The 14,918-nt window shown below is 35.2% G+C and overlaps 1 protein-coding gene across 2 annotated transcripts in view; it reads left to right on the forward strand.

The window, feature by feature from the left end:
- Positions 1-1,190: 1,190 nt before the first annotated feature.
- Positions 1,191-14,918, forward strand: part of LOC127866313 (acyl-coenzyme A synthetase ACSM3, mitochondrial-like) — a 47,505-nt gene continuing 33,777 nt past the window's right edge. Inside the window, exons 1-6 of one of the 2 annotated variants that reach the window (XM_052406782.1) lie at positions 1,191-1,317; positions 3,874-4,071; positions 5,824-5,921; positions 7,576-7,688; positions 8,555-8,673; positions 13,239-13,297. In XM_052406782.1, coding sequence (XP_052262742.1) covers positions 3,880-4,071; positions 5,824-5,921; positions 7,576-7,688; positions 8,555-8,673; positions 13,239-13,297 — 581 coding nt within the window. In that variant the 5' untranslated portion in view covers positions 1,191-1,317; positions 3,874-3,879. Of the gene's footprint in view, positions 1,318-3,873; positions 4,072-5,823; positions 5,922-7,575; positions 7,689-8,554; positions 8,674-13,238; positions 13,298-14,918 lie in introns of those variants that run through there. The other variant, XM_052406783.1, reaches the window with a different exon arrangement.

A 14,918-nucleotide genomic window follows, 5' to 3' on the forward strand; every position in this document is an offset into this window, starting at 1 on the left:
GCTATACTGTCCAAATCGTTTTGCAAATTTAATTGTATAAATGTATTATGAATGTTATAATCCGATACGTGTAATGTTGAATCGTCTGCGTAAAGATCAATTGTTGAGTTTTTAACGAACGATGGGATGTCATTAATGTAAATAAGAAATAAAATTGGCCCAAGTATAGAGCTTTGTGGTACACCGGTTTTGATATATTGAAACGACGATTGTCTGGAACCTATTTTAATACACTGCCTTCTATTAGAAAGATAAGATTTCAACAAAGCAAGAGCATTGTCAGAAAAATGGTACATGCTGAGTTTTTCTAGTAAAATGACATGATCTACTAAATCGAATGCTTTCCCGAGATCCAGGAAAATTGATCCAACCATGCGACCAGAATCAATATACTGTAACCAAGAATCTACACGACGAATCAAGGATGTTTGACAGGAATGCTTTTGGCGGAAACCAGATTGTTAACTGTGGAGTTATATCAAAATCAGTGTATATATTTTGACCATAAGACCATATTTTGTAAAAATAATCGTACCATACAATCATTATAAAGGAAATTGTTGATCTTTTATACAATATTTGCAGTGAAAAAATATTGGTAAAGACTTAAACCAAACATAAGAAGCAAAAGAGCAGAAATACGGAACGTTTGTGATAATATTGGTAGATGGTACCCACTGGTAGACAGTACTCCAGTGGGTCATGCGTGTACGGGAGCTTACCGGGTTTATTGCATCAGTCACAAATAATCAGGTCGCCGGTCGATATGTCCGATCTTCAGGCATCTGGAAGACTGGACACGTCGGAGCCGTTCGCCGTCCGATGAGTGTCACAGTTTAATACCTCAGTCACAAATAAAGACCGATCACCGTCCGATCAGCGAACGATTTTTTCCGCTTATCGGGCTGGCGCCTGACCGATGATCGCACGGTCACCGGGTCATTTTGTAGCATCGGGTGGCGTCCAGAGTAATTTTAGGACTCACTTAAAAATTTACCCGACTTTGGGCCCGTGAAGGGATCGAGTAGAGATGGAAAGAAGATCGGACGATCAACGCCCGGTTATCGCCCGACGATCGCCCAACATCGTATTCGTTGTACGTGTATCATGACGAGCTCCGTCCGGCGTCCGGCGGACATCGTGCGGAGGCCGTCCGGCCATCAGACGGTCGCCGGACGATGTATATGTCCCTAGGAAATAACTTGTTTTGCCGATTCACGTACAATAAATCACAGTATGTGAGAGCAAGGAACGACAACTCTGCGCGGAGATTGGCGAAGAGGGTACAGTTTCGGTAGGCGTCTTTGTAGTGAACAGGTAAAGTTGTCAACCAAGATTGTTTTCAAATTGCAGAATAAAATTTAATTTAGATATTTCATCGCATATTGTAGAGATTTTTTAAAAGATAATTTGCATTTATAATGTAAACATACAAGCATAACTAAGTAAAGGAAATTAAAGTCTACTTTAGGTTACAAACCACTAATTATAACTTACATTTATGAGACTGTTTTGTTTCGAACAAAGTTGCTTTGTTTTACCTTTTTTACATTGACTTATGTTGTTTTGTTTCGTACAATGTTGCTTTATTTGTACCTTATAACACTAACTTAAGCAGTTTTAAGTTATTTAAAAGAAAAACAATAAACTATAAACTGACACTCGTGTTTTACAGTCTGTTATAAACAGCAAAGAATGTATTTTTATATAGGTCTTTGTAAACAGTAAATTAAGTCATTTTGAATTAAAGGGACTTATTCACCGATGTTGATTTTTTAAATCGTGACAAAAAGTTGGACGATTTTCATTGTGACAATCTGTAAACAAATCCATTTAACCCATATATATGAAAGGCTATTTCGCTTGTATAATATTAATAAGCCATCTTCATTAATTGTTATTTTTATTGTTTTTATCCAGTAAAAATTGAGACTTCTTAAAAGATTTTCATATTTTTAAAAAGTAATTAAATAAATTTAATACAAACAATTTATTTTTTACAGATTATTGGATAATTATAAAAAGGATTGAACAATAAAAATTGCCTTCCTCAGGATTCAAACCCAGGACATGTAGTGTTAATCAGCGAAGTGTAAAATATGTGTTTCTCAAATTCATAATGAAAACTTTCAAAGTGTGTCAAAGAATGATAACCCATAAAGAAACCAATTTTTGTAACATCTTTCTTTGACTGTTATTTGGCTTGTTAAGCATAATGTATACTTTTTTGTATCTTTGATGCTATTTTTAGCTCGGCTGTTTTCGGAGAAAATCCGAAGTATTGTCATAGCCATCTCGTTGTCCGCCGTCTGCCGTGCTAAAACCTTAACATTGGCTCTAAAGTCAAAGCGCTTCCTCCTACAACTTTGAAACTTTATATGTACCGTACCTGCACCTTGATGAGTTCTACATGCCACACCCATTTTTGGGTCACTAGGTCAAAGGTCAATGTCACTGTACCCTCTAATATAAAACTTACACATAGGCTCTAAAATCAAAGTGCTTCCACCTACAACTTTGAAACTTCATATGTTGAGGCACCTTTATGAGTTCTACACGCCACGCCCATTTTTGGGTCACTAGGTCAAAGTTCAAGGTCACTGTGGCCTCTAATATAAAACTTTAACATAGGCTCTAAAATCAAAGTGCTTCCACCTACAACTTTTAAACTTCCTTATGTAGATGCACCTTCATCAGTTCTACACGCCACAACCATTTTTGGTCACTAGGTCAAAGATCAAGGTCACTGTGACCTCTAATATAAAACTTTAACAATTAGGCTCTAAAATTAAAGTGCTTTTCTTCTGACAAGCTTTCATTTATTCAAAACTGCACCAGGGTTTTTTCAGCACTGTCTGCGCCTCCGGAAAACGGAGGCACTCCCAAAGCAAACGACCCGATCCCAAACCAAAAATTTAAAAAAATCCCAATTTCCCAAAAAATTATTTAAGAATGAAGTGTCTTATAACTTGTGTGACTAACCAGTGTTTGTTTTGGTCAAAAATATCTGCTATAATTAAGGTTTTGACTGTTCAGTTCTTATCTCAGAGTGTAACTGTAACTGAAAAACAAAACTGCAGTACTTGAATAAACGTTGAACATGCCAAATAGTGCATCTGTTTATATTCAGAAGACAAAATAACAAATAAAAACACATTTATTTGTTAAACCACTAAATTATTTAAGCATGATAAGTTCACAATTTTTTCCCAAATGAGCCGTATCATTGAAGCAAAAATTCCCAAAATGGCCAATTTTGTCGATAAAAAATTCCCAATTTTGTCAGACTCCTTTTCCCAAAATAGGCAGAAAAAACCCTGCTGCACCCACAGCCGAGCTTTGGCACCTGCTATGCGGTGCTCTTGTTTCAACTGTCTTATTGACAAATTGATGATAAGTTTTCCCACTTTGGATCTTGAATCAACTATTGAAACACTAGAACAGACCTACCTCAGCTTATTGCATGTTAAGTTCTTGCCATGTTCACTACAACAAGGTTTTATTTCACATTCTGTAAAACACACACAATATTTTTTATAAATTCTTAAAGAGCGTTATTTAGCTTGTTGAAACATAATGCATACATTCTTTTTTGAATCAATCGGACAATTATTTTGACTTGTTTTCATTTTACTAAACTGTGAACAAATCCCTTTTAGAATCATTTCTTACATCTGTAAAGTGGGAGTTGATATTTGCCATTCACACACATTTAGTTCTTTTTCTATATAGATGATTAAAAAAAATTAAAGTATGTTATTTTTGTTTTTTGTAAATCATGTTTCATAATAGAATCAATACACAATATTGTTTAATGCAAGTCCATAAGCAATTATGACAACAAAATTATTTTTATGTATTGTTTTTATGTAGGTAAAAATGAGGTATCTTGGTATACTGCGTTTGCTGAACAAAGATGTAAAGTCAATTACTCCAATCACATCCAGCTTTGCTACATATCAATCAGACAAATGGGATTATGCTACAGAGAAGAAGTCCTTCCGACTGACCTGCCCTAAACACTTCAACTTTGCCAGAGATGTTATTGACAAGTGGGCACACACTGAAAAGGTTGTGGCATAAGCTGTGATAGAAAATCATTAATAGGATTTGTTATTACTGTAGCAAGCGTTGAATATTTTTAATGATATTTATGTTGGAAATACAATTAAATAACAATGCTATTGAAATTCAATAATTTGTTGAAAGGCAAAATCAAAATTTAGGTATGCACATGTTTTATTATTGTCAATTATTCATAGGATATATGTCAATTGGATTCGTACTTGAGTGTCTTTATCCAAGTCTAAATTCATCATCTAAAAGTCTTGTTACTTCAAACTTGCATAAATGATCCACTTCAATAGTTTTTTTTAATGTACTAAGAAAAAAACTTTTAATACATCTTAGTCATCAACACAAACTTGAAGTGCTGAATTTCTCACAAGCTTTGTTTTTCACTCTGTTTTGCCCTGTTGTTTTAGCTTGCCTGAGCACTACAATGTCAAGGTGATCTTTAGCTTGCCTGAGCTCTACAATGTCAAGGTGATCTTTAGCTTGCCTGAGCACTACAATGTCAAGGTGATCTTTAGCTTGCCTGAGCACTACAATGTCAAGGTGATCTTTAGCTTGCCTGAGCACTACAATGTCAAGGTGATCTTTAGCTTGCCTGAGCACTACAATGTCAAGGTGATCTTTAGCTTGCCTGAGCACTACAATGTCAAGGTGATCTTTAGCTTACCTGAGCACTACAATGTCAAGGTGATCTTTAGCTTGCCTGAGCACTACAATGTCAAGTTGATCTTTAGCTTACCTGAGCACTACAATGTCAAGGTGATCTTTAGCTTGCCTGAGCACTACAATGTCAAGGTGATCTTTTATGTAGGCTGTGCATCATGAGTGTTCAACTAATGCCTTGTTTCAATCCACATTTATTGCCCAGTTGTTTAGAAACTTGCTCAGAACGTTTGTTTGCTACTTTGTCAGACTTTCAGTTTAAAGTCGGGTCATGTGGGATCAAAAACAAAAACTAGATTAAATCAAGTAAACGGCTTGTGAACAATCTAGAGGCTTAAATTAATGTATTATCTTAATCAACCTTACTCCGAACATTTGTCCCAATTATATCCAAACCACTTAGTTTGAAAATGTCAGTTGATAAACATGGCTGCCAGGGGCAAGGAAGTTTTCCTTAATTGGCTATAGTAAAACCATGTGACTACTCTAGGAGTCAAATTTTTTTGCCAAAGCTTGTGATCACTTTAGAGAAATATTTATTGCCTATGGTGATCTTCATGAAACCTAAACAGAAGTGTTGTCACAGTGATATCTCGCTGCAGTACAAAATTAGGTCATGTTGGTTCAAAGACTAGAAATCTAGATCAAATTAAGGAAAATGCTTGGGAAAACTATAGGGCCTCATTTATTGTCATATCTTTATAAAACTTTCCAACCATTTCAAAACTGGTTCATGTGGAGTCAAATCATATTTTTCAGGTCAAAGTAAAGAAAAAGCTTGTCAAAACTCAGCTGAGTTTTAAACTGGGTCACTTAACTTAAAATGTAGATCACTAGGTCAAAATATTGAAAATGCTTGTTGACACTAGAGGCTACATTTATATTCAAATCTTAGTGAAAGTTTGTAAGAACGCTTATCCAAATAATGTTTCAAACTAATTTTATCAACAAGTCTGATAAGTTCCTCACTTTTAGTGTAAATTTGCTTATTTTTATTCAATTTCATATTTTTCGGAAGGTATACCCCGAACAATAAAAACTTTGAGCAAAGTTAACCAGACTTAATGACCAGTTTTGTTATTATAGTTTGGCAGGAGTGGAGGTAACCCAGCACTCTGGTGGGTGAATGACAAAGGGAGGGAACTCAAATGGTCATTCCAGGAAGTGTCACATCAGTCAAAACTGTACGTAATCGTATATGCCTTTAATATTTCAAGTTAGTGCCCAAACAGTTGAGCAGGTTTATTGCTTTGGTTTTTTTAAACAGATGTAACTCCCATATAAGCATATAAAAATTTACAATTTTCAAGAAGCAATGCATGTTTCTTTCTACAATGCAACATTTGTATGCCCCCAAAGGGATGCATTTAGTTTCTGAACTGGATGTCTGCCAGTCTATCTGTGAGTCCCCACTTTTTTGGTTTCTGCTTCTTTTATCTTATTGTCGCCAGAATTTCTGAAGATATTTTTACCATAAAATGGCAAATATTAATAACAGCCAAATCACACCTGCAACTTTGAAGCTATGGACCTTGATTGTCTCAGAACTCGAGGTTTCTTACTCGACCTGTTTTTAACTTGTGGTCTCGCCAAACTTTCTGAATATGTGAATAAGCATAAAGTGATGGCCAAGTACCGTTAATACTCAATCATATTTCTACCTGCTCATATATCAGTGGTTATAAAGTGGTATTAACATTTTCCATTTTGTGCATATATTCACTTGATAAATTGAGTCAATTTCATAAGAAAATTGTAAAACTAAAATCTGTGTTTGTAAAATTACAACCACATCTTATCCTGTTTTTTATTCTATGGCAAAAGTATCTGTTTTAATGGTTTTAATTTATTAAAGGTAAAGATATTCTTTTTTTAATTGTAGTAAATAACATTGATTACTTTTCATAAACAACACATTCACCAAATATATGTCTGCCGTAAAAAAGATCTTCATCAAATTTATTAACAAAATGTTTTTTTTAATGATATATCAGCCTATAATACAGACAAAGATGTTTAAATTAAATTATAATCAAAGAAATGATACTTGTAGGTCATACTTTGTTGATTAATAACCCACAGCTGGAAGTTTAGATACATACAGATTAAATCATGAGTGCAAACCTCTTAATTCAAGATTAAAATGATTAACTAAGACAATCTCTATTCGATTTAAACAGAATTTCATTTTCTCTGTGAATAAACTGGTTAAGTGTGAGCCTATTGAATCTCATGAAGAAATGTTTAACCTTTAAAACAGTTTGCATTCAACCCTCAAAGTCTTTATTATGTGTTGAAAAGTTGTAAATCCATGCTACATTCAATATTGTGTAGTATTTACAGTATTTGTTTGCATCTATTTATAATTTGACACAACTGGAAACCATCATTGATGGATGTTGGGCATGTAACACCTATCTCACTTCCAGGTCAAGGTCACCATTGGAGATCAAAGGTCAAAGTTGGGAATAAAATAGCTTGGCAATTGCTACCACATCCTTATCTTTGTCAGATATTAGTGGATTTTAAAACCAGTTGTTAAACATTGAATTATCATAAGACAACTTGATGGGATCCCTAACTCAAACATCAAGGTCTCATTTTAGAGATCAAAGGTCAAATTTGGTCTAAAAACAGCTGGTCTGGATTGAAACTTGTCATTCATCATGCTAATTTAAAATCACTTACCAGTAATGACAACTATTATGAGACAACATGTCATCTGTAAAGCGTGTCTCTCTTCTAAAATAGCTTGCCAGAAATGATCATTGTCTGAAATAACCATCATAAGAAAACTGTGTGTTTACCATCTTTATATATTCAATAACATTTTTCCAGTGTTGCCAATGTGTTGCTGGGTCCATGCAGGCTACACCCCACTGATATTGTGATAGTCATGCTTCCCAGGGTTCCTCAGTGGTGGGCAATAAACGTTGCTGCAATCAGAGCAGGTATGGACATGTGTTAGGGCTCTATAGAATATAAAGAAGAGGCACAGTAGAGTGTCAGCTACAAAAGTACTCAAAGCCATAATGGCACTGCTTGAGTGCTGTGAGTAAGAGAGGTACATACCTTGTTTTTTTGTCCCCTACCGGTTTCACCAGATGGGACTTATTGTTTGCGCTCTGTGCGTCTGCGAGTCTAGCTGTCTGTCTGTCACACTTTTCTGGATCCTGCGATTACTTTAAAAGTTCTTCATATTTTTTCATAAAACTTGAAACATGGATAGATGGCAATATGGACATTATGGGCATCATTTCATTTTGTTCCTACATCAAAATTCTGGTTGCTATGGCAACCAAAAAATAATAATTCTGACAATGGTTGAGCCAGTAGGGGACATATATTGCTTGGCAATAGTCTTGTCCTTATTTATGTCTTGTCTGAAAACAAGTACACTATTGGTTCATTCAAATTTGTAAATGGTCAGGATGGTCAATTTAATATCGTACCAACGCCCTTATTCACCAAACAATTAAAGACTAAGAATAAAAAATATTCTTTTAATTGGAGTATACATGAATTGCTTTAATTTTGAGTCAAACTTGACTTAAACAACCTCTATGTACACCTTTCTTTAAGTAAAATTTTGTGTTAACAACATAACTTTCAGTTGTTACCTGTATATATTGGTTCTAAGTAAATTCTCTATTCCCAAGTCCAAGAATAGATTTGTTAATTCAGGCCCAAGATAACTTAAGAATAATTCTGAATAAAAAGGCAAAATTAAAGAACATGTTTTTTAGGGTATGAATTTGTTTCCATAAAATGTATGCCATTTCGCCGTATTCGATTCAAGTGTTTGTCTCCATGGTAGGTGTGATTCTTAGCCCTGGAACGACCCTGCTGCGTCCAGGGGACATCAAGTACAGAGTGAACGCATCTGGGGCCAAGTGTATAATCACCAATGCAGACTGTGCTGATAGTGTGGATGAGGTAAGACATAATACTGTGGAGAGTACTGATTATGGGTTTGTGGGTATATACATGTAACATGTATAACTTTTTAGCTCACCTGAGCACAACGTGCTCATGGTGAGCTTTTGTGATAGCCTTTTGTGCGTCGTCCGTCGTCAACATTTTGCCTTGTGAACACTCTAGAGGCCACATTTATTGTCTGATCTTCATGAAACTTGGTCAGAAAATTTGTCCCATTGATACCTCGACTGGGTTCGAAACTGGGTCATGCTTGGTCAAAAACTAGATCACTAGGTCAAAAAAAGAAAAACCTTGTGAACACTGTAGAAGTCACATTTGATGCCCAATCTTCATGTTACTTTGTCAAAATGTTTGTCTAAATGATATGTTGGTTGAGTTCAAAAATGGTTCCAGTTTGTTGAAAAACATGGCCGCCAGGGGGCGGGTTAATATTCCTTATATGGCAATAGAGAAATCTTGTGAACACTCTAGAAGTCACAATTTTTGCCCAATCATCATGAAACTTGGTCAAAACATTGGTTTCATTAATATCTTGGACGAGTCCAAAAATGGTCCAGATCGGTGAAAAAACATGGCTGCCAGGGGGCGGGGCAATTTTCTCTATATGTATATAGTGAAAACATGTGAACACTCTAGAAGTCACATTTTTGGTCCAATGTTCATGAAATTTGGTCAGAATATGTGTTTTCTGGATAAGACGATTGAGTTTGAAAATGGTTTGGATCGGTTAAAAAGCATGGCCGCTGGGGGGGGGGGTCATTTTCCTTATATTTATACAGTAAAAACAGCTTTTAAACACATTAGTTTAGCATGTCAAGGGAAGTAACTGCAAAATGGCTTTTGAAAAATTATTTTGAATCGACAGAGTTGTCTCCCTTTTTAAAATATTTTTTTAAAGCACAAGAAGATTAAGGTGAATTAATTATTAATGATAGTTTTACATTCTGGAAGATAGCAAACTTTTGAATAAGCGAGACTATACGATTTTTATATGTGTTAGATTGTAATAAATTGATAAATAAATTACAATAACACAAAATAGGCAAGACATTAAAGACAAATTTCATAAAATGCAGCAAAGAAAAATTTGCGCCCAGAGCCGATGGGGACGAAGATATTTTGTACATATTTTCCTACAATAACCAAAGATTTCGTCTTTTTATTAGGATGCGAGTAAGTGTTCGTGTGTCGTTTGAATAGACATCACTGCAGGAATTTAAAAAAACCCATTAAACTAAATTAAGATTCACACCGTACATGCATGATATACATTCTGGCGAATTCGACTGTACAGACATTTTCAATTTCAGAATTAAATATCAGGCTTATTTTGCATTTTTTGACACACGTTCTTCTTAACTTTTTTTAAAGATTATATCATACATGCCAGAATTTTCCGGTCCAAATCGGGACTTTCCATAAAAAATTGTCGGGACATTTTACCAAAAAGCGGGACACCTAAAACGATCAATCATTCCACCTTTTCTATATACTCAACAGTCAGTATATTACTTACAAAAACTCTAAAGTTCTGCCCAATCTTGACGATAAATGTGTGTTCATAATTTCGTGAGCACAGACGTTCTCCATTTTCCGGAAGTAAACACACTCCATAAATTAAAATGAGGGGTATCCCCGTATGCCTCGATTTGACATCCAATTGGTACAGGGATATCCCCTTGAACATATGTAAATCGCGTGACACGATGTGAGTGCATCGAGCACTGTTCTTATTCAACCAATCGTAAATTGACTCTAAATTTAGATTGATGCAATATGTACTAACTATTTTCTGAAAATCAGTCGAAAACGAAAGGTAATTTGTGAGAAACATTTATGTATATTGGTCATCATTCAATTTGTTTGATGTACAAAATCGGTGTTTTGACAGGATTTATAAACTTAGGTTGTATAATACACAGGATAAAAGTATCATTGGACTTGATTGGGCCATGAAATACAAACGCAGGTGGCGTTAATTTTTGTACGATACATCTTTAGATAGCAATAAGCGACCCCTATCATAAAATCACCATGGTGTGAATGCTGATTAAATCAATAATGTGCTGATAAGGTGTCAAAAACAACACTAGTGCACTCGAGTAGTAGAAGTGGGTTGTTAATTGGGGGCAATAAAGGGATTAGCAATGATAAGTTTTAGCCAAAAAGAGTTCGAAAAGCGAATTTTATTAGGAACTTAAAGACTTTATATTGTTTTTAATGAATGTCGGGACAAATCGTCTCATATCGGGATGCGTGGACAAAGAGCCCAAAAGTTGGACTGTTCCGCCAAGATCGGGACGTCTGGCATGTATGATTATATTGAAATGTATGACCTTGTTAACACTCTAGAGGTCACATTTAGTTTCCGATCATCATGAAACTTGGTCTGAAGATTTGTCCCAATGATATCTTGGATGAGTTCGAAAATGGTTTTTGTTGCTTTAAAAACATGGCCACCAGGGGCGGGGCATTTTTCCCGATATGGCTATATATGGCTTTAGTAAAACCTTGTTAACACTCTAGAGGCCACATTTGTTGTCCAATCTTCATGAAATTTGGTCAGAAGATTGGTCTTAATGATATCTTGGATGAGTTCGAAAATAATTATGTTTGCTTGAAAGACATGGCTTCCAAGGGACCGGGCATTTTTCTTTATACGGCTATAGTAAAATCTTGTTAACACACTAGAGGCCACATTTACTGTCCGATTTTCATGAAACTTGGTAAGAAGATTCATCCTGATAATATCTTGGAAGTGTTCAAAAATGATGCCGGTTGGTTGAAAAACATGGCTGCCAGGGGGCAGGGCATTTTTCCTTATATGGCTATAGTAAAATCTTGTTAACACTGTAGAGGTTTATTTTTTGATCTTCATGAAACTTGGTCAGAAGATTTGTCCCAATAATATCTTGTTATCTCAGGTGAGCAACTTTGGGCCTTTCAGGCCCTCTTGTTCAAGAATATGTAGGGGTAAATATACATCAAATTATTGCCTGTTACTGACAGCTTTAGTGCAACAGTAATAAAACTAAAGATTTTTAGCTCATTAACTTATGTTCCTTGTTGGTTTGATGCATAATTATTGCAAATGTCAGTTATAATATTTTACATTGTTGGACTTTGCATGAAACTCTTTAAGTATATCTGAGTAATTAATCTTTATAGACACATTCATTAGCATATGAACTTTTGCTTCGGGTATAGTAATTGCATAGGGATTTCTTTCAATCAGTGTATAAGGGAGACATCAACATACATGATGTCTAGTTTGATTATAAGCACATGTGCACTATTTCTAGCTTGTTATTCCATTCCCAACTATCAGTGATTTTTTTCAAACTGCCAGTCCTGGGACTTGATGACTTGCAAATGTAGTAGTCCAAATATTGAAAGAATGAGTCCAACCTTTTTTTATACAAAACATTAAAGTAACCTGTAACAGAAATAAAACTGGCTTCTTTACACTTAAAGCTGTTGAAAACTGGCATACTGATTATTATTAAGATATTCTGCAATCTTCAAAATTAAATTTTGTTAGAAATCTCCATGCATAATTGGGACTCACATAATTTGAAACTTTGCATCCTCACTGATTTTTGTGAGTCCAGGACTCGCAGGTAAAAAAAATCACTGATACATTTATATTTTTACTGAGTGTTAGACAAAAATCTTCTGTGGTTTCATTTGTTTTCATTTATGACAAGTTTTTGTGCATATTCGTTTGATCTCATATTAATATGCAATTTCTATGTTGTTTTGTTTATTTTAAAACTCTATTCCCCCACTGAAGTCATGCTTAAACAACTATGTGTGTCTGATTCTTGTTGTCTAAATATCGCGATAATGTCATCGTTAAAGCCTACTGTACCATCCAACTAGCAAGATAATCCAAGCGATGAACCAGCATTTCTACTAACAGTTCAAATTGTGGTAGCAATAATGTCTTGTGTTATTGTAATAAAAGCAGTTGTGCTATTTTTATAGTTTTAGATGACTGCAGTTAAGCGCATGGTAATTACAAGGCAACAAACAGTGAACAATTACATGCTGACAAATAATCAAGCTGTACCGTTCAGTGTACCGTAATATGTTTGTTCTAGATGAAAAAAATGTAAGAAAACATTGTAAGAGAATTAACAATAGAGCAAATTAATTTCAGTCAAGACTAATAATGCAATGTGCCAGTAATTGCTTTAATTCTTATTCTAATGTTTAAATAACAATTTTCCAACCCTATACTCTTGTTCAACAAGGCGTTCCTATATAGCTATTATTCAAACATCCTCTAATTAAGATTTTAGTTGGAAGGGTCTTATTCCCCAATGAGATCATAATCACGAAAGCCAACATATTAACCTACATGTCAAAACAGGTTCCCCCAACTTCTTGAATATATTTCGGACAGATGACTTTGGACATAAATTTTTGTCAAACATTTAAAATCATTGGAGATTTGAACCATGAAAATCCAAAAAAGTATATTTAGCAACAAATAATATTGGTTTCACAGTGTGATAATTTTATTGATTTTTCTGATGTTTAATTTTTTATGTTTTCAGGTTGCTGCAGACTGCCCATCTCTTGAAACTAAAGTCATTGTGGGGGAGGAAGGAAAAAGGTTGGAGTACTATCAATGCATTTTTTAAGATCATGATATTTAGCAAAATACAAATAGGGACAGCACCACATATTTGAATATCTGAATAATAAAAACCATGTGAATTTGTTTAAATATGGAAATATTTCTCAAAGTGCATAGAATCTAACATACTCATAATTTTACTGTTTTAATGCCTGCTAAGGGAGTCATATAGTTTCAGCATTTCCCATCTGTGTATCTGCACTTTTTTGGGTTCATTCGCTTACTTGGAAAGTTATCATCTCATTGTCAGCAATCTTTCAAAAAATACTTATTCGCATAAAATGGAGGCCAAGTTCTATACACAACCAAATCTCACCAGAAGTCAAAGATTCCTGTCACAGTCTTAGCTTTTCCGTGTAATTACGGATATTATAATAACTGAGCACAAATGCAAACTATGATGAGACAAAGTTATGCATGTAACTTTTGTTTCCCAACCACCAAAGTCAAGATCACTCTGATAGTTATTAGCTTTATTATGCCCCCCTTCAAAGAAGAGAAGGAATATTGTTTTGAACATGTTGGTCTGTCGGTCGTCAGTCCGTCCACCAAATGGTTTCCGGATGATAACTCAAGAACGCTTAGGCCTAGGATCATGAAACTTCATAGGTACATTGATCATGACTGGCAGGTGACCCCTGTAGATTTTCAAGTCACTAGGTCAAAGGTCAAGGTCACAGTGACTCGAAACAGTAAAATGGTTTCAGGATGATAACTCAAAAATGCTTAGGCCTAGGATCATGAAACTTCATAGGTACAATGATCATGACTGTTAAATGACCCCCAATGATTTTCAGGTCACTAGGTCAAAGGTCAAAGTCACAGTGACTCGAAACAATAAAATGGTTTCCAGATGATAACTCAAGAATGCTTCGCTCTAGGATCATGAAACTTCATAGGTACATTGATCATGACGGGCAGATAACCTCTATTGATTTTCAGGTCACTAGTTCAAAGGTCAAGGTCACAGTGACTCTAACCAGTAAAATGGTTTCCGGATGATATCTCAAGAATGCTTAGACCTAGAATCATGAAACTTCATAGGTATATTGATGATGACTGGCAGATGACCGCTATTGATTTTCAGGTCACTAGGTCAAAGGTCAAGGTCACAGTGACCTGAAGCAGTAAAATGGTTTTTTACGTATTCACACAATTGCTGCCACTACAGTTGACAGCCCATTTGGGGGGGGGGGGGCATACATGTTTTACAGACAGCCCTTGTTTTATTCTTTCTTTTGAAAAAATACAATCTTATGATAACCGTGAGAAAACCGCATGCTGATCGTAACACCCCTACCTCAAAGGTCAAGTTCACACTAAGAAGTTAAAGGTCAAATTAAAAATACCTTGTTTAGCCTTTACTTTTGTCACTTATCATGCAATAATATGTGTCTTGTTCTGAGAAAATTGGGCTTAATTCATGTGCGTAAACTGTCATCCCAGATTAGCCTGTGCAGTCTGCACAGGCTAATCAGGGATGACACTTTCCGCTTGAACGGTATTTTTAGTTTCAAGGAAGTCCCTCCTAACCGAAAATCAAGTTTAGGCAGAAAGTGTCATCCCTGATTAGCCTGTGTGGACTGCACAGGCTAAT

Source organism: Dreissena polymorpha, chromosome 2, assembly GCF_020536995.1.
Source record: "Dreissena polymorpha isolate Duluth1 chromosome 2, UMN_Dpol_1.0, whole genome shotgun sequence".
NCBI lineage: Eukaryota > Metazoa > Mollusca > Bivalvia > Myida > Dreissenidae > Dreissena > Dreissena polymorpha.